This window comes from Abramis brama (assembly GCF_963993115.1).
Source record: "Abramis brama genome assembly, chromosome: 16".
Classification (NCBI taxonomy): Eukaryota; Metazoa; Chordata; class Actinopteri; order Cypriniformes; family Leuciscidae; genus Abramis; species Abramis brama.
This window is the reverse complement of record NC_139978.1, coordinates 22,583,919-22,599,124: the sequence shown is the minus strand read 5'-3', so window position 1 is coordinate 22,599,124 and position 15,206 is coordinate 22,583,919. Positions and strand designations below refer to the sequence as shown.

At 39.6% G+C, this 15,206-nt stretch overlaps 1 protein-coding gene across 1 annotated transcript in view; it reads right to left on the bottom strand.

Moving 5' to 3' along the window:
* Positions 1 to 249: 249 nt before the first annotated feature.
* The window catches only part of sema3b (sema domain, immunoglobulin domain (Ig), short basic domain, secreted, (semaphorin) 3B), a 42,819-nt gene continuing 27,862 nt past the window's right edge, over positions 250 to 15,206 (bottom strand). Inside the window, exons 11-18 of the mRNA XM_084087331.1 lie at positions 14,938 to 15,082; positions 14,108 to 14,327; positions 13,918 to 14,006; positions 4,783 to 4,824; positions 4,507 to 4,664; positions 4,282 to 4,337; positions 3,281 to 3,420; positions 250 to 3,057 (exon numbers count right to left, since the gene is read on the bottom strand). Coding sequence (XP_083943457.1) covers positions 2,578 to 3,057; positions 3,281 to 3,420; positions 4,282 to 4,337; positions 4,507 to 4,664; positions 4,783 to 4,824; positions 13,918 to 14,006; positions 14,108 to 14,327; positions 14,938 to 15,082 — 1,330 coding nt within the window. The 3' untranslated portion in view covers positions 250 to 2,577. The remainder of the gene's footprint in view (positions 3,058 to 3,280; positions 3,421 to 4,281; positions 4,338 to 4,506; positions 4,665 to 4,782; positions 4,825 to 13,917; positions 14,007 to 14,107; positions 14,328 to 14,937; positions 15,083 to 15,206) is intronic.

The window sequence follows — 15,206 nt, the reverse complement described above, 5'->3', positions numbered from 1 at the left end:
CTGTTTCAAAGAATCATTTTATGTTTCATAAATATTTATGTTTCGTAATTTTTTTGTACGGAAACCGAATTTAAAAGACCTTCTATGGAATTAAAGTGTGACAACTAGCGTGAAACACAGCGTGCACAGCAGCGCACTCGAGTGGTGAGATTGCGCTAATGCAATCTTTGACAAAAAGTTTTGTCGCAATTTTCATTCTTTCTCTTAACTCACACTCGCTCTATCAAAAATAAAACAGAGGAGTTATTTTGAATTAACTGTATGTTTTATTGTGTTAATCGTTTACAGTCTGATGCAACAATCCACAGAGAAAATACCCAGGGAGTAATACAGTGTTCATGTCAACTTTGGCCTTTGACCTTTGACTTGTCCACAAAATGAAACTCACACTTTTCCCCAATGTACAGAAATTCTAATATTTAACAGCACAAACACACAGAGCCTCTCTCACATTGACACAGACACACTCTCTCTCACTCTCTCTATCTCAAAAGCTGAGAAGCGTCACAAAGCAGAAAGAGAACCGGATTAGTTGGAAATGCTGTTTGGATAGTCTTTTAAATTACCAATAATGTGATTTTAGAGTGTGTCGTGTTAGGTTATGTATTCAAAAGAAGGGAAAGAATTTCAAAATATACACACAAAGATGTTCTCATATTCTCCTCATTACACATAGGTCAGTTTTTTCACAAACCACAACAACACATTAGCTTATCGAGCCATAAATATACGATGAACATATCAGATAATCTCGCAGAACAGTTTTAAAACATGGTCTTTTTTTCATTGTAAAACAAACAAAAACTCTCAAGACGTTTAAAGTCATGCAAAAAATTACCGTTAAGTAGCTATAACTTTTAGACAACTGATATAAATACTACCACATGATAACCCACCAGTTCTACTCAAAACATTCTTACATCCGTTTACAAATGAATCGGATTCGTAATTGATTAATTTAATGTCGAGTTTCTCTCATCCGACACAGCAGAAACCACAAACACCAGAAGAGAGCGCCATAACAACACAGCGCGAGGCCATCGGGTCCACTATAACTCCTGCGCGAGCACCACTCATTTACCTTGTAAAAGTAGCGACTATACTTAATTATATTTTTCTCCCCAGGACGCTCCATGGTACATTTGTAGAATTTGACTTTTGGAATCTGTATGATTCGCTCCCACATCGCTGTATGCAATGCATTAAAAAAGAAATTTGGCTTCAAGCGTCTGTAAACATGCATTTACTGAGTAATTCAACACTCCTTTTCCCAAGAGACAGAAAGAGTTCATAAAAAATAAATGGACAATTGGCTAGACTCTTAAATGTGTTATTTTAAATATTCATCTGAATTGTCAGAGTCAGAGCTAAGAACATTTTTCTTGGGCACTTTTTTTTCTTGTTTCTTGTCTTGAGAGATGGCCTTGGATCCGTGTTTTCTCATTTAACCCATTATGTACTAGCATACATAAGACATTAGCTGTGCGGTTACAGAATATTGATGCTCATTTAAACAGTGAATATGGTAGAGCTGTAAAAAAAGCGGGAAAATCTCACTCTCAAAATCTTACACAGACACATTCAAATATACATAACTATTCTGCCTTATTCAGTTTCAACAGGTTAGTTCAGAGATTAGACCTAAAAAGTATCTAAAAAGGTTTCTCTGTAGATTTCCTTAACTGGTCCCAGACCACATTACCCATAATGCCCCTGTCCATCTCAGTCTCATACAACACATAATCAGAACACCTGACACATAACTTAGTATCTCAAAATAGTAATTCACCTTTGTTACTTTGTAGACGTGCCAGAAATGTAAATTTCGCTGACCGCTTTCAAGGTATAGAATTACTGTCAAATGAAAAAAAACATTTACTTAAGCACTTACACTCATAGTAGCTACAGCCTTACCAGATCACAAATGTACAGTTTTTTCCTCCTTTTTTGTCTTTTGTTTGCTTGAAATGTTGTGTTTTAAGTCTTCAAGCAGTGAAGGAAGAAGAAGAAGAGTGATGATGTTCATCTGGTGCTGGTGAGTCAGGGCCAAAGTGAGAGGATAATCTAATCTACAGAACACATGTAGCACAAACACCCATGAAAACATAGAAGAGTATACATGATTTACTCAATGCGTGTCCACAAGAGCCTGTGTTTACTGATTTACGCAGCACATGCATGTCTTTGCGTCTCGAAGATTTTCCGGTTACAACTCAAAGGGATTTTTTGGACTTCAGGACCTTGAGTTTGTGTTAGTATTTTAGATGAACTGGATGGAGTGTGGGTTTCTGGATAGTCATCAGGAGTTGGAAGGTTAGGAGTAAAAGATGCTGACGGGAGCGGGATTGGGGTCGTGGGGGCACTAGATTGAGTCTTCAGACTGGAGATGAGGCCAATAGAGTATATAGAGACTAATAACAGGCAGTGGAGTGTCGTCACAGGGGTAATAAAAAGCTGAACAGGCAATAAGCAGTCAATGAATGAGATGCTGTGTGAGAATCTGTCCACCTCCAGTGGTTATTTTGCTCTTCCTTTCTGTCTCTCAGTCTCTCTTTCAACTCGGCCTCTCACCCCTCGCTACTCTCCCGCGCTCCGCGGCGCTCTGGGTGCGGGTCTACCGTCATGCGTTCTGCGATTTCGTCCTTTCCTCACTTCCTTCAGGTGCTTCCACTTTTTAGAGTGCAGCGGATCGTGAGCCGGCGCCTCATTGGCTGGACCTGGCGCGGTCTTCCCTGATAGGCTGTGCTTGCGTGACCAAACTTGCTCACAGATCTGGTCGACTGTGTTTAGGTTTGGGTGATCCACCAACTGCATGAAGTCCCTGTACCACAGCTTTTGATTGGTGGACTGCCCGTGATTGGTGTGTGCAGGGCTGCGAGGGTTAAGAGCGGAGGGGGCGGGGCCAGCCAAAGGCAAAATCTCCAGCGTGATCGCAAGGAGGGTCTGGGTGAATCCATGTTCCATCGCGTGGCACTGATACACGCCGCCATCTCTACGCACGGCTCGTCTCACCAACAGGCCTCGCTCGGTCTGCAAAATACGGTCATCTAGACGAACCTGTGAACACACACACACATACACAATGAATGCATCAAGCATCAGTAGTGATTACACTGATAGGCGAGAGAGAATGAAAGTCATTAATTTAAACAAAGACACACATTTATCATCTCTTATCAATGCTGTCTGCATCCGTCTTTCTCTATAATAACCTCTATAATCTCTTTCTCTAATAACCTGACATATCTTCCCCAGCCTGCCACTCTCTGCTCTCTCTCACCTCCTCCCGTGGGTTTTCCGGATGCTTCTGATAGGTCCATGTAATCTGGGCCTGTAGTGATTTTGGGATACATTCCAGGAAGGAGCTGCTTCCATCCACAGCGTACAGCCTCTTCTCCAGGACACGCTGCTTCTGATGGTCTGCAGGACACACACGCAACACACTGTTATACTTGCATTGTCACTTCTCACCCATGGTCATTCTAGTTACTCATATTAGAAATCATTTTAAATCATTTTACTTTCGATTTTACACTGTATATCAAGAAGCGACACACACAACACAGTAACAAATTGTGTATCATACAAAAATGTTACCAAAAAGTAAACAAAAAAGTAACAGGCTGCACAGGCTCAAGAATGTGTAAAAAAGAAATGCACTGATATTAAAATTCTGGTCAACAGCAATAACACAATTATTATTTAAATGTTATGGCAGATAACTGATAAATAGGCAATATAAAAATTCTATGCAACTATTCTATACAATTTAAAAATTAAAATCAGTAGATGTACAGTATGAAAATGGATAATAATTTTGAGATTAACATTTTTAACATTTTCAGCATCATTACTCCTGTCTTTAGTGTCACATGATCCTTCAGAAATAATTATAATATGCTGATTTGCTGCTCAAGAAACATTTCTAATTATTAACAATGTTGAAAACAGTTGTGCTGATTAATATTTTTGTAGAAACCAAGATACATTTTTTTTTTAATAGAATAGAAAGTTGAAAAGAACTGCATATATTTGAAATAGAAATCTTTTGTAACAAAATAAAAGTCTTTCTTGCTGAATAAAAATATTAATTTTTGTTTTTAAAACTCTTACTGACCCCAAACTTTTGAGTAGTCGTGTATTTTATCTCTGATACATGTGAGCAGACTTGTGACCCACCAGTTGAGAACTATTGCTTTAATTCACAATGTGAATGAATAACAGTAGTGAGAACAGAGAAATGACTCCTCCTAGAGGCTGACAGAGGTACTGTAGTCTTACCTCCTGAGCAGAGAGCATTGGGATCCCCATTCCTCACATCCTGACGCCGGAACCTTCTACACACATCAATACACACAAAAATATATATATAAAAAACCTTAACAAAAAATACTTCATAGGTTTGACTGTCTCTAAATGCATCTATTTTTCAATTTGAATCAGATTTCTACGAGGTCTAAAATTCAAAACAACAGGTTTGAATAAAGCCATTAATGAAGGTTTTACCGTTTTGTGTTTGGCAGGTAGCGTGTGCAGGTGTGTCCGTCCCAGGCACAGTATGGATCTCGAGCCAGGCAGCACTCGGCACAGGCTTTACCGTACATACTGCAGCGGTGCAGAGGAACCTGGACAACACCTGTATCTGAGCCAATGTACAGCTGTTGCTGTAGAAAGAGAGAGAAAATCATCACATGATTTATTAATATACTGCTTTCATGTGATTCTTTAATACTCCTGTTTAAAAATAGCTGATATTTTATAAAAACCAAGACTCATTCTCACCCGTTTAGAGGAAATCTGCATACTGGTAATAGATGAAGAATCCTGCAATAAGAAGGCAGTACAAGAGTCTGTTGGTAACACTTTACAATAAAGCCCCGTCATTAACTACTTAACAATAAGCAATACATTTGTTATAGTATTTATTCATCTTTGTTAATGTTAGATAATACAAATACAATTATTCATGTCATTAACAAAGACAACTTTGATTTTAATAATTAACTGAGATTAATAAATGCTTTTTGTTAGTTCATGTTAACTATTGTAGCTGTTGAAGCCATTTCTATGGAAGTAAAAATATTTTAGTTTATTTTGTAAAACCTGAGAAAACCTGTGTTGCAAATAAAACATAGAAATTGGAATGTAAACAGTTAACCAGTGATTTAGTATAATGTAATTTGATTGGCTGTTAGATTTAGTATGAAAGAAATATTACCCGCGAAACAGTCAGAAGCCACTGGACTTTGGAGCAACACAGTCTTTTGACCTACACGTAACTGTACATTTAATTTGTAAGAAAAGTAAATATCCTAAGTTTTAATTTTTTATGTTTTTGAGATTCATAATTAAACAGTCAAACGAAGAACTCTGGATTCAAGACTTTTATTTGACGTTTCGTGTTTGAGTACAAAAGAACTTTGAAGTCCTAAGCTAGTGAGTCAGCTTGTTGCACTCACATCAAAGTCAAAAGACTGATCGACATAGTCAAAATATCAAGTGAAAGAAGATTGCTCGACGAATCCGAAAGACGAGCCGCGTGAGAAGATCGCTAAAGAAAGACGCGCTCGCTCGTAATGACGGCGAGCTAAACGATGGGGATGGGGCTGACTTTCTCTGGCTGATCTGAGGGAAACTCGCTAGCGGATGATAAAGATAACATACCAATATGGACGAAAACTACATCGCAGCTCAAAAAAGACAGAAAGAAAGCCAGAGGTAGCCTACCTGCAGTGTGAGTCGGTTGAATGAAACTTTCCCTGGAACAGGTCTGATATTTTCTTCATCGTCTAAAAGTGACAGTAGGCTAAATGCTCTCTGGATATTTCGTTCTGAAAGTCATAGAGCTTTACATAAAGAAATCCTGCACATCAGTGACTCTTTTAAACGAGTGTTTATAAGAAGATTAGAAGCTGTACAATAGGAATTGTGACAGTTTTCTGTGTGAAGATTTTAAAGTGACATGACATGGCAGATGAAAGCGCAGCTGCATGTGTTGACCAAAAGAGGGCGCCAAAGGCCACATTAAAGGCTGTAGAGGAGAAACTACAAAGGCTGAAAGGAGAACGCAAGGGAAAGTTGGCACAAATAACCAAACAGAAGAATGATTTAGCCAAATTGAAGGAAAATGAACACAATGTTAATCTCATTAAAGATGAAGCATTGTTAAGTTTTGAAAGATGCGTAAGAGAGTATGAACGAATTAATGAAGAATTGTGTGAGTTAATAGATGAAGATGATAAGAAAGCGGATCAAGATGCTTTCAAGAACAGATATTCGGAATTTCAGCAGTTAATAGAAAACACAAACAAATGGATTGCAGATGTCTTAAAAGATGAAGAAGATGCTATTAAGCCACATGATAGTGTGTCTAGAGCTAACTCCGTAGTAAGCCGCACTTCCAGTACTAATTCTGCAATGCTGAGAATTAAAGCTGAACGTGAAGCACTGTTGGCAAGAGCTGCAGCAATGAAAAAGAGAGAAGCAATAGAGCAGGAAGAAATTCGGTTGAGAATTAGAAAAGAGGAATTAGAACTTGAAACTGAGCTTGCTGCTTCAGATGCCAAACTAAAGGTGTACGAAGATTTTGAAGATGCTCAGGAATCTAAATATGATTTATTAGAGCCACCTTCAGGATCCAGATTTGAACCCATGATGCGTAGACCCTTCAATCCAAAGCCAGCCACTCAAGTTGGTGCTTCAGAGAGAAGAAAGTCGTTGTCAAGGTTTGATGCTGTCAGCAGCACGCCACATCTTAATCCTCATGATCACACTGATTCTTCTACAGATAGCCTGTACGAAGTGCTACAGCGTCAAAATGAAGTCACCAAGATGCTCATTAAACAACAGAGTTTGTCTCAACTGCCTCAAAGAGACATACCTACATTTACAGGAGATCCTCTGACTTACAGATCTTTCATAAGGGCATTCGAGCATGCTATTGACAGTAAAACAGACAGTCATCAAGACCGACTGTACTATCTTGAACAGTTCACGAGTGGAGAGCCACTTGATCTCATTCGGAGCTGTGAGCACATGAAACCTGACAGAGCTTATAAAGAAGCCAGAGAACTGCTTGATCGTCACTATGGAGATGAAATGGCCATCGCTACAGCTTATATCAAGAAAGCTATGGAATGGCCTCAGATAAGGCCAGAAGATAGAAAAGGATTGAATGCTTTTGCTTTGTTCTTGGTAGGATGTTGTAACACAGTGAATGATGTGGACTATATGGACGAAATGAACAATCCTACCAACATGAAGTCCATTTTATCCAAACTTCCATTCAAACTGAAAGAAAGATGGAGAAGTTACGCTTATGACATTCAAGAAAGAACAAGAAAAAGAGCCAGATTTCCTGATTTAGTGGAATATGTGTACCGTCAAGCAAAGGTTGCCAATGACCCGCTGTTTGGAGACATCCTGGACTCCACTTCAAGTAATCAGAACAACTCAAAAAAGCAACCAAGCATTAGAAAAAGTGAGTCTAAAAGAAGCAGCTTTGCTGTGAATGTGTCTGCTACTGAAAATAATGTCAGTAAAAGCCAACCTGAAAAGAAACCTTTTGCAGTCAAGTCAGCAAGTGTCTTTCAAAGTCCCTGTCTTTACTGCCAGAAGAACCATGCACTAAATGTGTGCAACAAGATTCGAGAACAGCCATTGAAAGAAAGAATTCAGTTCTTGAAAACGAACGGTCTTTGTTTTGGGTGTCTGACGGCAGGTCATATGTCCAAGGACTGTAAAAAAAGAGCCTCTTGTCCAGATTGTTCATTCAAACACCCAGCTATCTTGCACATTGTTAAAGAAGATGCTTCATCAAAGAACAACAGTGCAGATGACAGCTCACAAAGTACAAGTGAAGTCACAAGTGCTCTCGTGTCTGCAGGGTGCAGAAGAGGTGATCATACTGGGGCTGGGAGTAGTGAGTGTATTCTTCCCATCGTACCTGTGCAGATAAAACACAAGAAAGACACAAAGATAATCAAGACCTATGCTTTCCTGGATCAAGGAAGTACAGCGACTTTCTGCACTGAAGAATTGGCAAAGAAGTTGAATATGCGAGGCAGAAAGACAGAGTTCCTGCTTCGTACTATAGCGCAAGAACAGAAAGTGAATAGCTATGAACTTACTGATTTGGAGGTGTGTGGCTTAGAGGAGCAAGATTATATTCAGCTTCCCAATGTGTATACTCAGCCAGATATACCTGCAAAAAAGGCCAACATCCCACAGAAGAAAGATTTGGAGAAGTGGTCTTACCTGAGTCGAGTCCATCTCCCAAAACTTGAAGCAGAAGTTGGTCTGCTCATCGGTGTCAACGCGTACAAAGCCATGGAGCCATGGGAGATCATTAATAGCCAGAACGACGGACCATATGCTGTGAAGACAGCTCTTGGCTGGGTTGTCAATGGGCCAATCAGCAGATGCCAAGAGAAGGAATCAGATAATGGCAAAAGACAAAGTTTCCTTGTCAACCGTATTTCTTTGATTAGCGTGGATGACATGCTGATAAAGCACTACAATGCAGATTTTCCAGAAAGAAGATGTGACGACAGACGAGAACAGTCGCAACATGATAAGAAGTTCATGCATACAGTGACAACATCAGCTCAGCTCGTGAATGGTCACTTCCGCATCAAGTTGCCTTTGAAGGATGACAAGGTGAAGATGCCGTGCAACCGTGGTATTGCTGAACAGAGGCTTAACTCTTTGAAAAGGAAGTTCAATAGGAATACAGATTTCTTTCAAGAGTACAAGGCTTTTATGGACAACATACTGGAAAAAGGCTATGCAGTAAGGATTCCAGAAGAACAGTTGATTCGCAGTGATGGAAGAGTATGGTTCATTCCACACCATGGGGTGTACCATCCAAAAAAGAAGAAACTCAGAGTCGTCTTTGACTGTGCAGCAACTTACCAAGGTGTATCGCTAAATGACCAGTTGTTGCAAGGGCCTGACCTAACTAACACCCTCATCGGAGTGTTGCTGAGATTCAGACAGGAGCATGTCGCCATGATGGCAGATATCGAGTCCATGTTTTACCAGGTGCGGATTCCAGACATGGACACAGATATGCTACGCTTTCTCTGGTGGCCAGATGGTAATCTGAATGTGAAAGCAGAAGAGTACAGAATGTGTGTGCATCTGTTCGGTGCTACATCATCCCCTAGTTGTGCGTCATATGCATTAAGAAGAACAGCGGAAGATGCAGTATCAAAGAGTACCCCAGAAGCCACACAGACAGTCCTCAAGAACTTCTATGTGGATGACTGTTTGAAGTCAGTAGCCACAGAAGACAAAGCCGTTGCTCTTGCGAGAGAGCTGATGACGTTGTGTGCCAGTGGTGGTTTCCATTTGACTAAGTGGGTCAGCAACAGCAGAGCCCTGTTGGGATCTATTCCTGACCACGAACGAGCGGCTGAAGTCAAAGATCTCGATTTGGAGTATGATGAGTTGCCAGTGGAACGGGCATTAGGCGTACAGTGGTGCACAAGTTCTGACAGCTTCAGGTTCAAAATACATCTGCCGGACAAGCCATGCACAAGACGGGGCATTTTATCTGTAGTCAGTTCAGTGTATGACCCAATGGGTTTTTTGGCACCACTCCTACTACCTATCAAGCTCATTTTAAGAGATCTCTGCCAAGAGAAGAAAGGTTGGGATGAAGAGATCAATGAAAAATCATGCCGGACATGGATGAAGTGGCTGACAGACTTAGACAAACTTTCAGAACTCAGTCTGAACAGATGTTTCAAACCCTCTGCATTTGGGCCCACAAACACTGCTCAAATCCACAATTTCTCAGACGCTAGTCAAGATGGGTATGGCGTTGTGTCGTATCTCTTGTTGACAAATGACCGGGGTGAGAAACATGTATCATTCTTGATGGGAAAGTCCAGAGTCGCTCCACTCAAACAGATTACGATCCCGAGAATGGAGTTGACAGCAGCGACTGTTGCAGTCAAGCTCGATCAGATGTTGAAAGAAGAACTTGAAGTTCCCCTGATGGAGTCAGTCTTCTGGACGGATAGTACAACAGTACTGAAGTACATCAAAAACGATGCCCTTCGTTTCAAGACGTTTGTGGCAAACCGTGTCTCTTTCATTAGAGAAGCGACTACATCTTCTCAGTGGAAGTATGTCAATACCTCACAAAATCCAGCAGATCAGGCTTCAAGAGGTTTGAAGATCCAGAGCTTCATAGAAAGTAAGAGCTGGTTTCAGGGTCCTAGTTTCCTGCAAAAGGATGTTGAATGGCCGGAACAACCTGAACAGTGTCCTTACCTGATTGAAGATGATGTTGAGGTGAAGACATCCGCTGCAGTGTCATGCGCAAACTTAAACGAGTGCACAGATCCACTGAACCAGCTTGTTGAGTATTACTCCAGTTGGCATAAGCTGAAAAAGGCGGCAGCCTGGATTTTGCTCTTGAGAAGGATGTTACGACACCTGAGCGAGAAAAGAAAAGAGTTTGAACAGAACATACAGCAAAATGAGAATGATCCAGAGAAATGTAGATCTATAGTTGAACAGCAAATGGTGATGTGCAAGAAGAGCCTGGAAAAAAGAAAACTCACCGTGGAAGATCTATCCAGAGCTGAAATTGAACTGGTTAAATACAGTCAGAAACAAGCTTACACGGAGGAGATACAAGCCTTGCAGTTGGCAGGCTCCCGTGTGAAAAAGAACAGTTCTATCTTCAAACTGGATCCATATTTGCAAGATGGTGTGTTGAGAGTAGGAGGACGTTTGAACAGATCGGCGATGCCTGAGGAGGCCAAGCATCCTGCCATTCTGCATAAACAGCACAGAATAGCTCACCTCATTCTCCACCACATCCATCAAGAGTGTGGACATGGAGGTAGGAACCATGTCTTAGCCATATTGCGACAACGGTATTGGATACCAAGAGCCAATGCAGCAGCAAGAAAAGTGATTTCAGAGTGCAACCTCTGCAGAAGACTGCATGCAAAGGCAGGAGAGCAGAAAATGGCGGATCTGCCACAAGACCGTCTGCTCCCTGACAAACCACCCTTCACCAACACGGGTGTGGATTATTTTGGACCTTTCGAGGTCAGAAGAGGACGTGCAAAGGTTAAGCGTTATGGAGTGCTTTTTACATGTTTAACTGTCAGGGCAGCGCATATAGAAGTAGCCCATTCTCTTGACACCGATTCATGTATTAATGCCATACGGCGTTTTCAAGCCAGAAGAGGTCAAGTGTCAATTATTCGCTCTGACAATGGCACGAACTTTGTCGGCGCTGAACGAGAGCTGCGTGAGGCATTGGCAGAGCTGGATCAGTCTCGTATCAATGAAGTAATGATGAAAAAGGGTGTGCAATGGATTTTCAACCCGCCTGCTGCGTCTCACCACGGCGGTATCTGGGAGCGTCAAATTCGCACCGTGAGAAAAGTGCTGAGCTCTGTTGTGAAGCAACAGCTCTTAGAAGATGAAGGACTACACACTCTCCTATGTGAAGTTGAGAGCATCATCAATGGGAGACCCTTAACCACGAACACAGATCACCCAAATGATCTTGAGCCGTTGACGCCCAATCATCTGCTTGCGTTGAAAACACAGCCTAGTTTTCCACCTGGTGTGTTCACTAAGGATGATGTCTACGCCCGCCGACGCTGGAGACAAATACAATATATGGTGGATCTGTTCTGGCGAAGGTGGACTCACGAATACTTACCGCTTCTGCAAGAACGGCAAAAATGGCTCGGCTTAAGTAGAAGTTTCAAGGTTGGAGATGTCGTTCTCGTCGCAGATTCGTTTCTGCCAAGAAACTCCTGGATGTTAGGCAGAGTCATGAGAGTGATGCCTGACTCCAAAGGCGTTGTCAGAAGTGCTGAGGTTCGGACGAAGACCAGCATCATTCAAAGACCAATAACTAAACTTTGTTTGTTGCAGGGAGAAGACTGAAGATAGAAGAGAAGGACTTGAATAGAGTACAAATTACCATTTGAATAGTTTGAATAGTCTATGAAAAGTATTTAGTTGTCAAGTATGTTAATACTTACCAGTTAACGTTTACCTTAAATACTTGCCTATGAAGAAAAGAAGATTCTTGCTGAAAGGAATTAAAGAAAGAGTTGAATGTAAGAGTATAAATGACTTCAGTTTAAGTTTAAGTTGATAATTGATATGTTAAGGCCTAGTCAATTAGGGACCGGGATATGTTGAAGCCATTTCTATGGAAGTAAAAATATTTTAGTTTATTTTGTAAAACCTGAGAAAACCTGTGTTGCAAATAAAACATAGAAATTGGAATGTAAACAGTTAACCAGTGATTTAGTATAATGTAATTTGATTGGCTGTTAGATTTAGTATGAAAGAAATATTACCCGCGAAACAGTCAGAAGCCACTGGACTTTGGAGCAACACAGTCTTTTGACCTACACGTAACTGTACATTTAATTTGTAAGAAAAGTAAATATCCTAAGTTTTAATTTTTTATGTTTTTGAGATTCATAATTAAACAGTCAAACGAAGAACTCTGGATTCAAGACTTTTATTTGACGTTTCGTGTTTGAGTACAAAAGAACTTTGAAGTCCTAAGCTAGTGAGTCAGCTTGTTGCACTCACAGTAGCTAACCTTCCCAATCTAAAGGTTTAATATCGATGTTTTATAAATTGTTAGAGTCATACTCTAAAGAATCTTCAGAATCCAAACTGTTCTTATGGAGAGAAGAGTTAAAAATGAACATATCCTTAGATTTCTAAGGATCGTGGTTTTCTAAGGACTAATCGAGTCACGAACGCCGTGCTAAGTGAGCTGGTCGATAGGAATTACGTTTGTGAAATCTAACGTAGCACGGCGTTCGTGGCTCGATTAGTCGAGACTGTTTTCCAAGATGGATCCTGTCTGTAAACGCGTAATGTACTGTCTTTATAAAGTATCTTCTTATTAAACTGTCTGTATACTTACAAAGTTCTCAATGCTTCGGTTTGCATGTAAGGACCCTCATTATGCTACCGTGTTAGTGTGAGGCTATTTTGAGCCTTGTTAGTGGTATTAACTAGCGATTTACTTTTACTTACTCTGTGCCCCATATACTAGCGTTATAAGCTAATCTGTTTTTAAAGATAAAACTCTTTACATTCTATAATCATGAAAACACATCCCAGGGAACAATCGACTCAGTAACCATGTGTTAATTAACCCCAGGTTCATTTTTCACCGGAGTTGTCCTTTAATGACTATGTATTTGAAGAAAGTGGAAAAGCCACCTATTGTACAGTGGATCAATAATATGTCCTTTTGTTTGTCGATGGAAAAGATTACATACATTTTGAAAGGTAAATTGTCTTTTTTTAAGACTATTTGGAAACCCTTTATATCCTTTATTTCAACCTATTTTCACTTGCATGTTATTACTAGTAAATCATTAGTCATTTACTATTTTTCCTAAATTACCCTCTCTCATATCATGATTTGCTTCTCTTGTATGCATGATTACTTCCAACTCTTCTTAATGTGTAGCTATCCTAATTGACCTGTGCCTGTTTTTTTTTTATATATATTTAAAAAAAATATTTTATTTTTTTTTCTTGTTTTTCTCCCTTTTTAATTTATTTAATTTATATTATTTTTTTTTTATTTGTATTATTTTTTTATTATTATTATGTAAAAGAGATCCAACTTTTTAATGTACGATATTGTTGTAATATACTGGCATAAGTTGTTGTATCTCAATAAACAAAGTATATATATATAAAAAAAAACTATTGTAGCTAACTAATGTTAACAAATAGAACCTTAACCAGAAAAGAAAGCTTTAATCATTTTTAGAATGAACCTATATTTAAACAAGAATTTTTATTTATTTTTTCCATATGAGGACATTAATAAATAGATGTTTTGACTGCTTTAGCTCACTAACAGTTGCAAAATTCCCACATTCCTTCTCTCACCTTAAAGACCTGAAGCTCCTCCAGCAGAAGATCAGTGTTACTCCAGCTTCCCTTGGGCACAGAGATCACCTTCAGCACAGAGCCGACATCTGCAGAGAAAAACAGAGGGGCTTTAACCAGGGCCGTAACCAGTAAAGACAGTTTAGTCTAGACTCTAGATTCTTCTGTCAATATTCAGTCAGTATTCTACCTGTGCCGATGAACATTACATCGTAGTGTCCATCGGCTGCATTGACACGGTCCACGGTAATCTGAGTGAAGCTGTATGGTATTCCGGTACGCAGGAACACTGGCCGACCCCCCAGTGGAGTTACTGGATTAAACATTAACGGATGGTGCCTTGCAAACTGGATTACGTTATCAGGGAAACCTTTAGTTGACTCAAAACTGCCGAAGGTCTTACTGGGACACTGAGGAAGAGAGAGAGAGAAAGAGATATCTGTAGAATCCGGAAGCAAAACCCATTCACATGATATCAACAGTCTACATAGGTCAGCAAGTCCAAAACTATAACCAGTTATTGACAAATCTAAATCTATATTTACTTTTCTAACATTCACACTACACTATACTTACCCTACAGTTCAAAGTTAGAGGTCTATACGATTTTTATTAATTCTTTTATTCAGTAAGAATGCATTAAATTAATCAGATGTGACAGCAAAGACTTACATTGTAAAAAAAATATATATATTTCAAATAAATTATGTTTTTTTATTTATTTACTTTCTATTCATCAAAGAATCATGAAAAAGCAAATGTAACACTGAAGACTGGAGTAATGGCTGCTGAAAATTCAGCTTTGCTATCACAGGAATGCATTATATTTTAAAATATATTAAAATAGAAAACATTCATTTGAAATAGTAATATTATTTCACAGTATAACAGTTTTTTTTTGTGTATTTTAGATGATGCCTTGGAGAGCATAAGAAACTTCTTTCAAAACCATAAAAAAAATGACAACCCCAAACTTATGAATGATAGTGTATGATGTGAGGCGTATGAATCTGTTCTCACCATGCCTGGCCGTGGGTATGGTACTTTACCCTGGAAAGGAACCCACTGATAATTGGGTCCTTCTTTATGGGCAAAAGGCCCTAAAAATGCCCGCCGAATGTCATTCATGGTGTAGAGACACACTGCAGAACCTTGAAATACACTGCTGTAAGACACAAACACACACACAGACCGTTAACACGTTACAGTACAAGGAGATAAAAATAGTTGATGCTGAATTCAGGTATTTGGGTTTACTTTTTCTCATTGAAATGACCAATACTTGAATA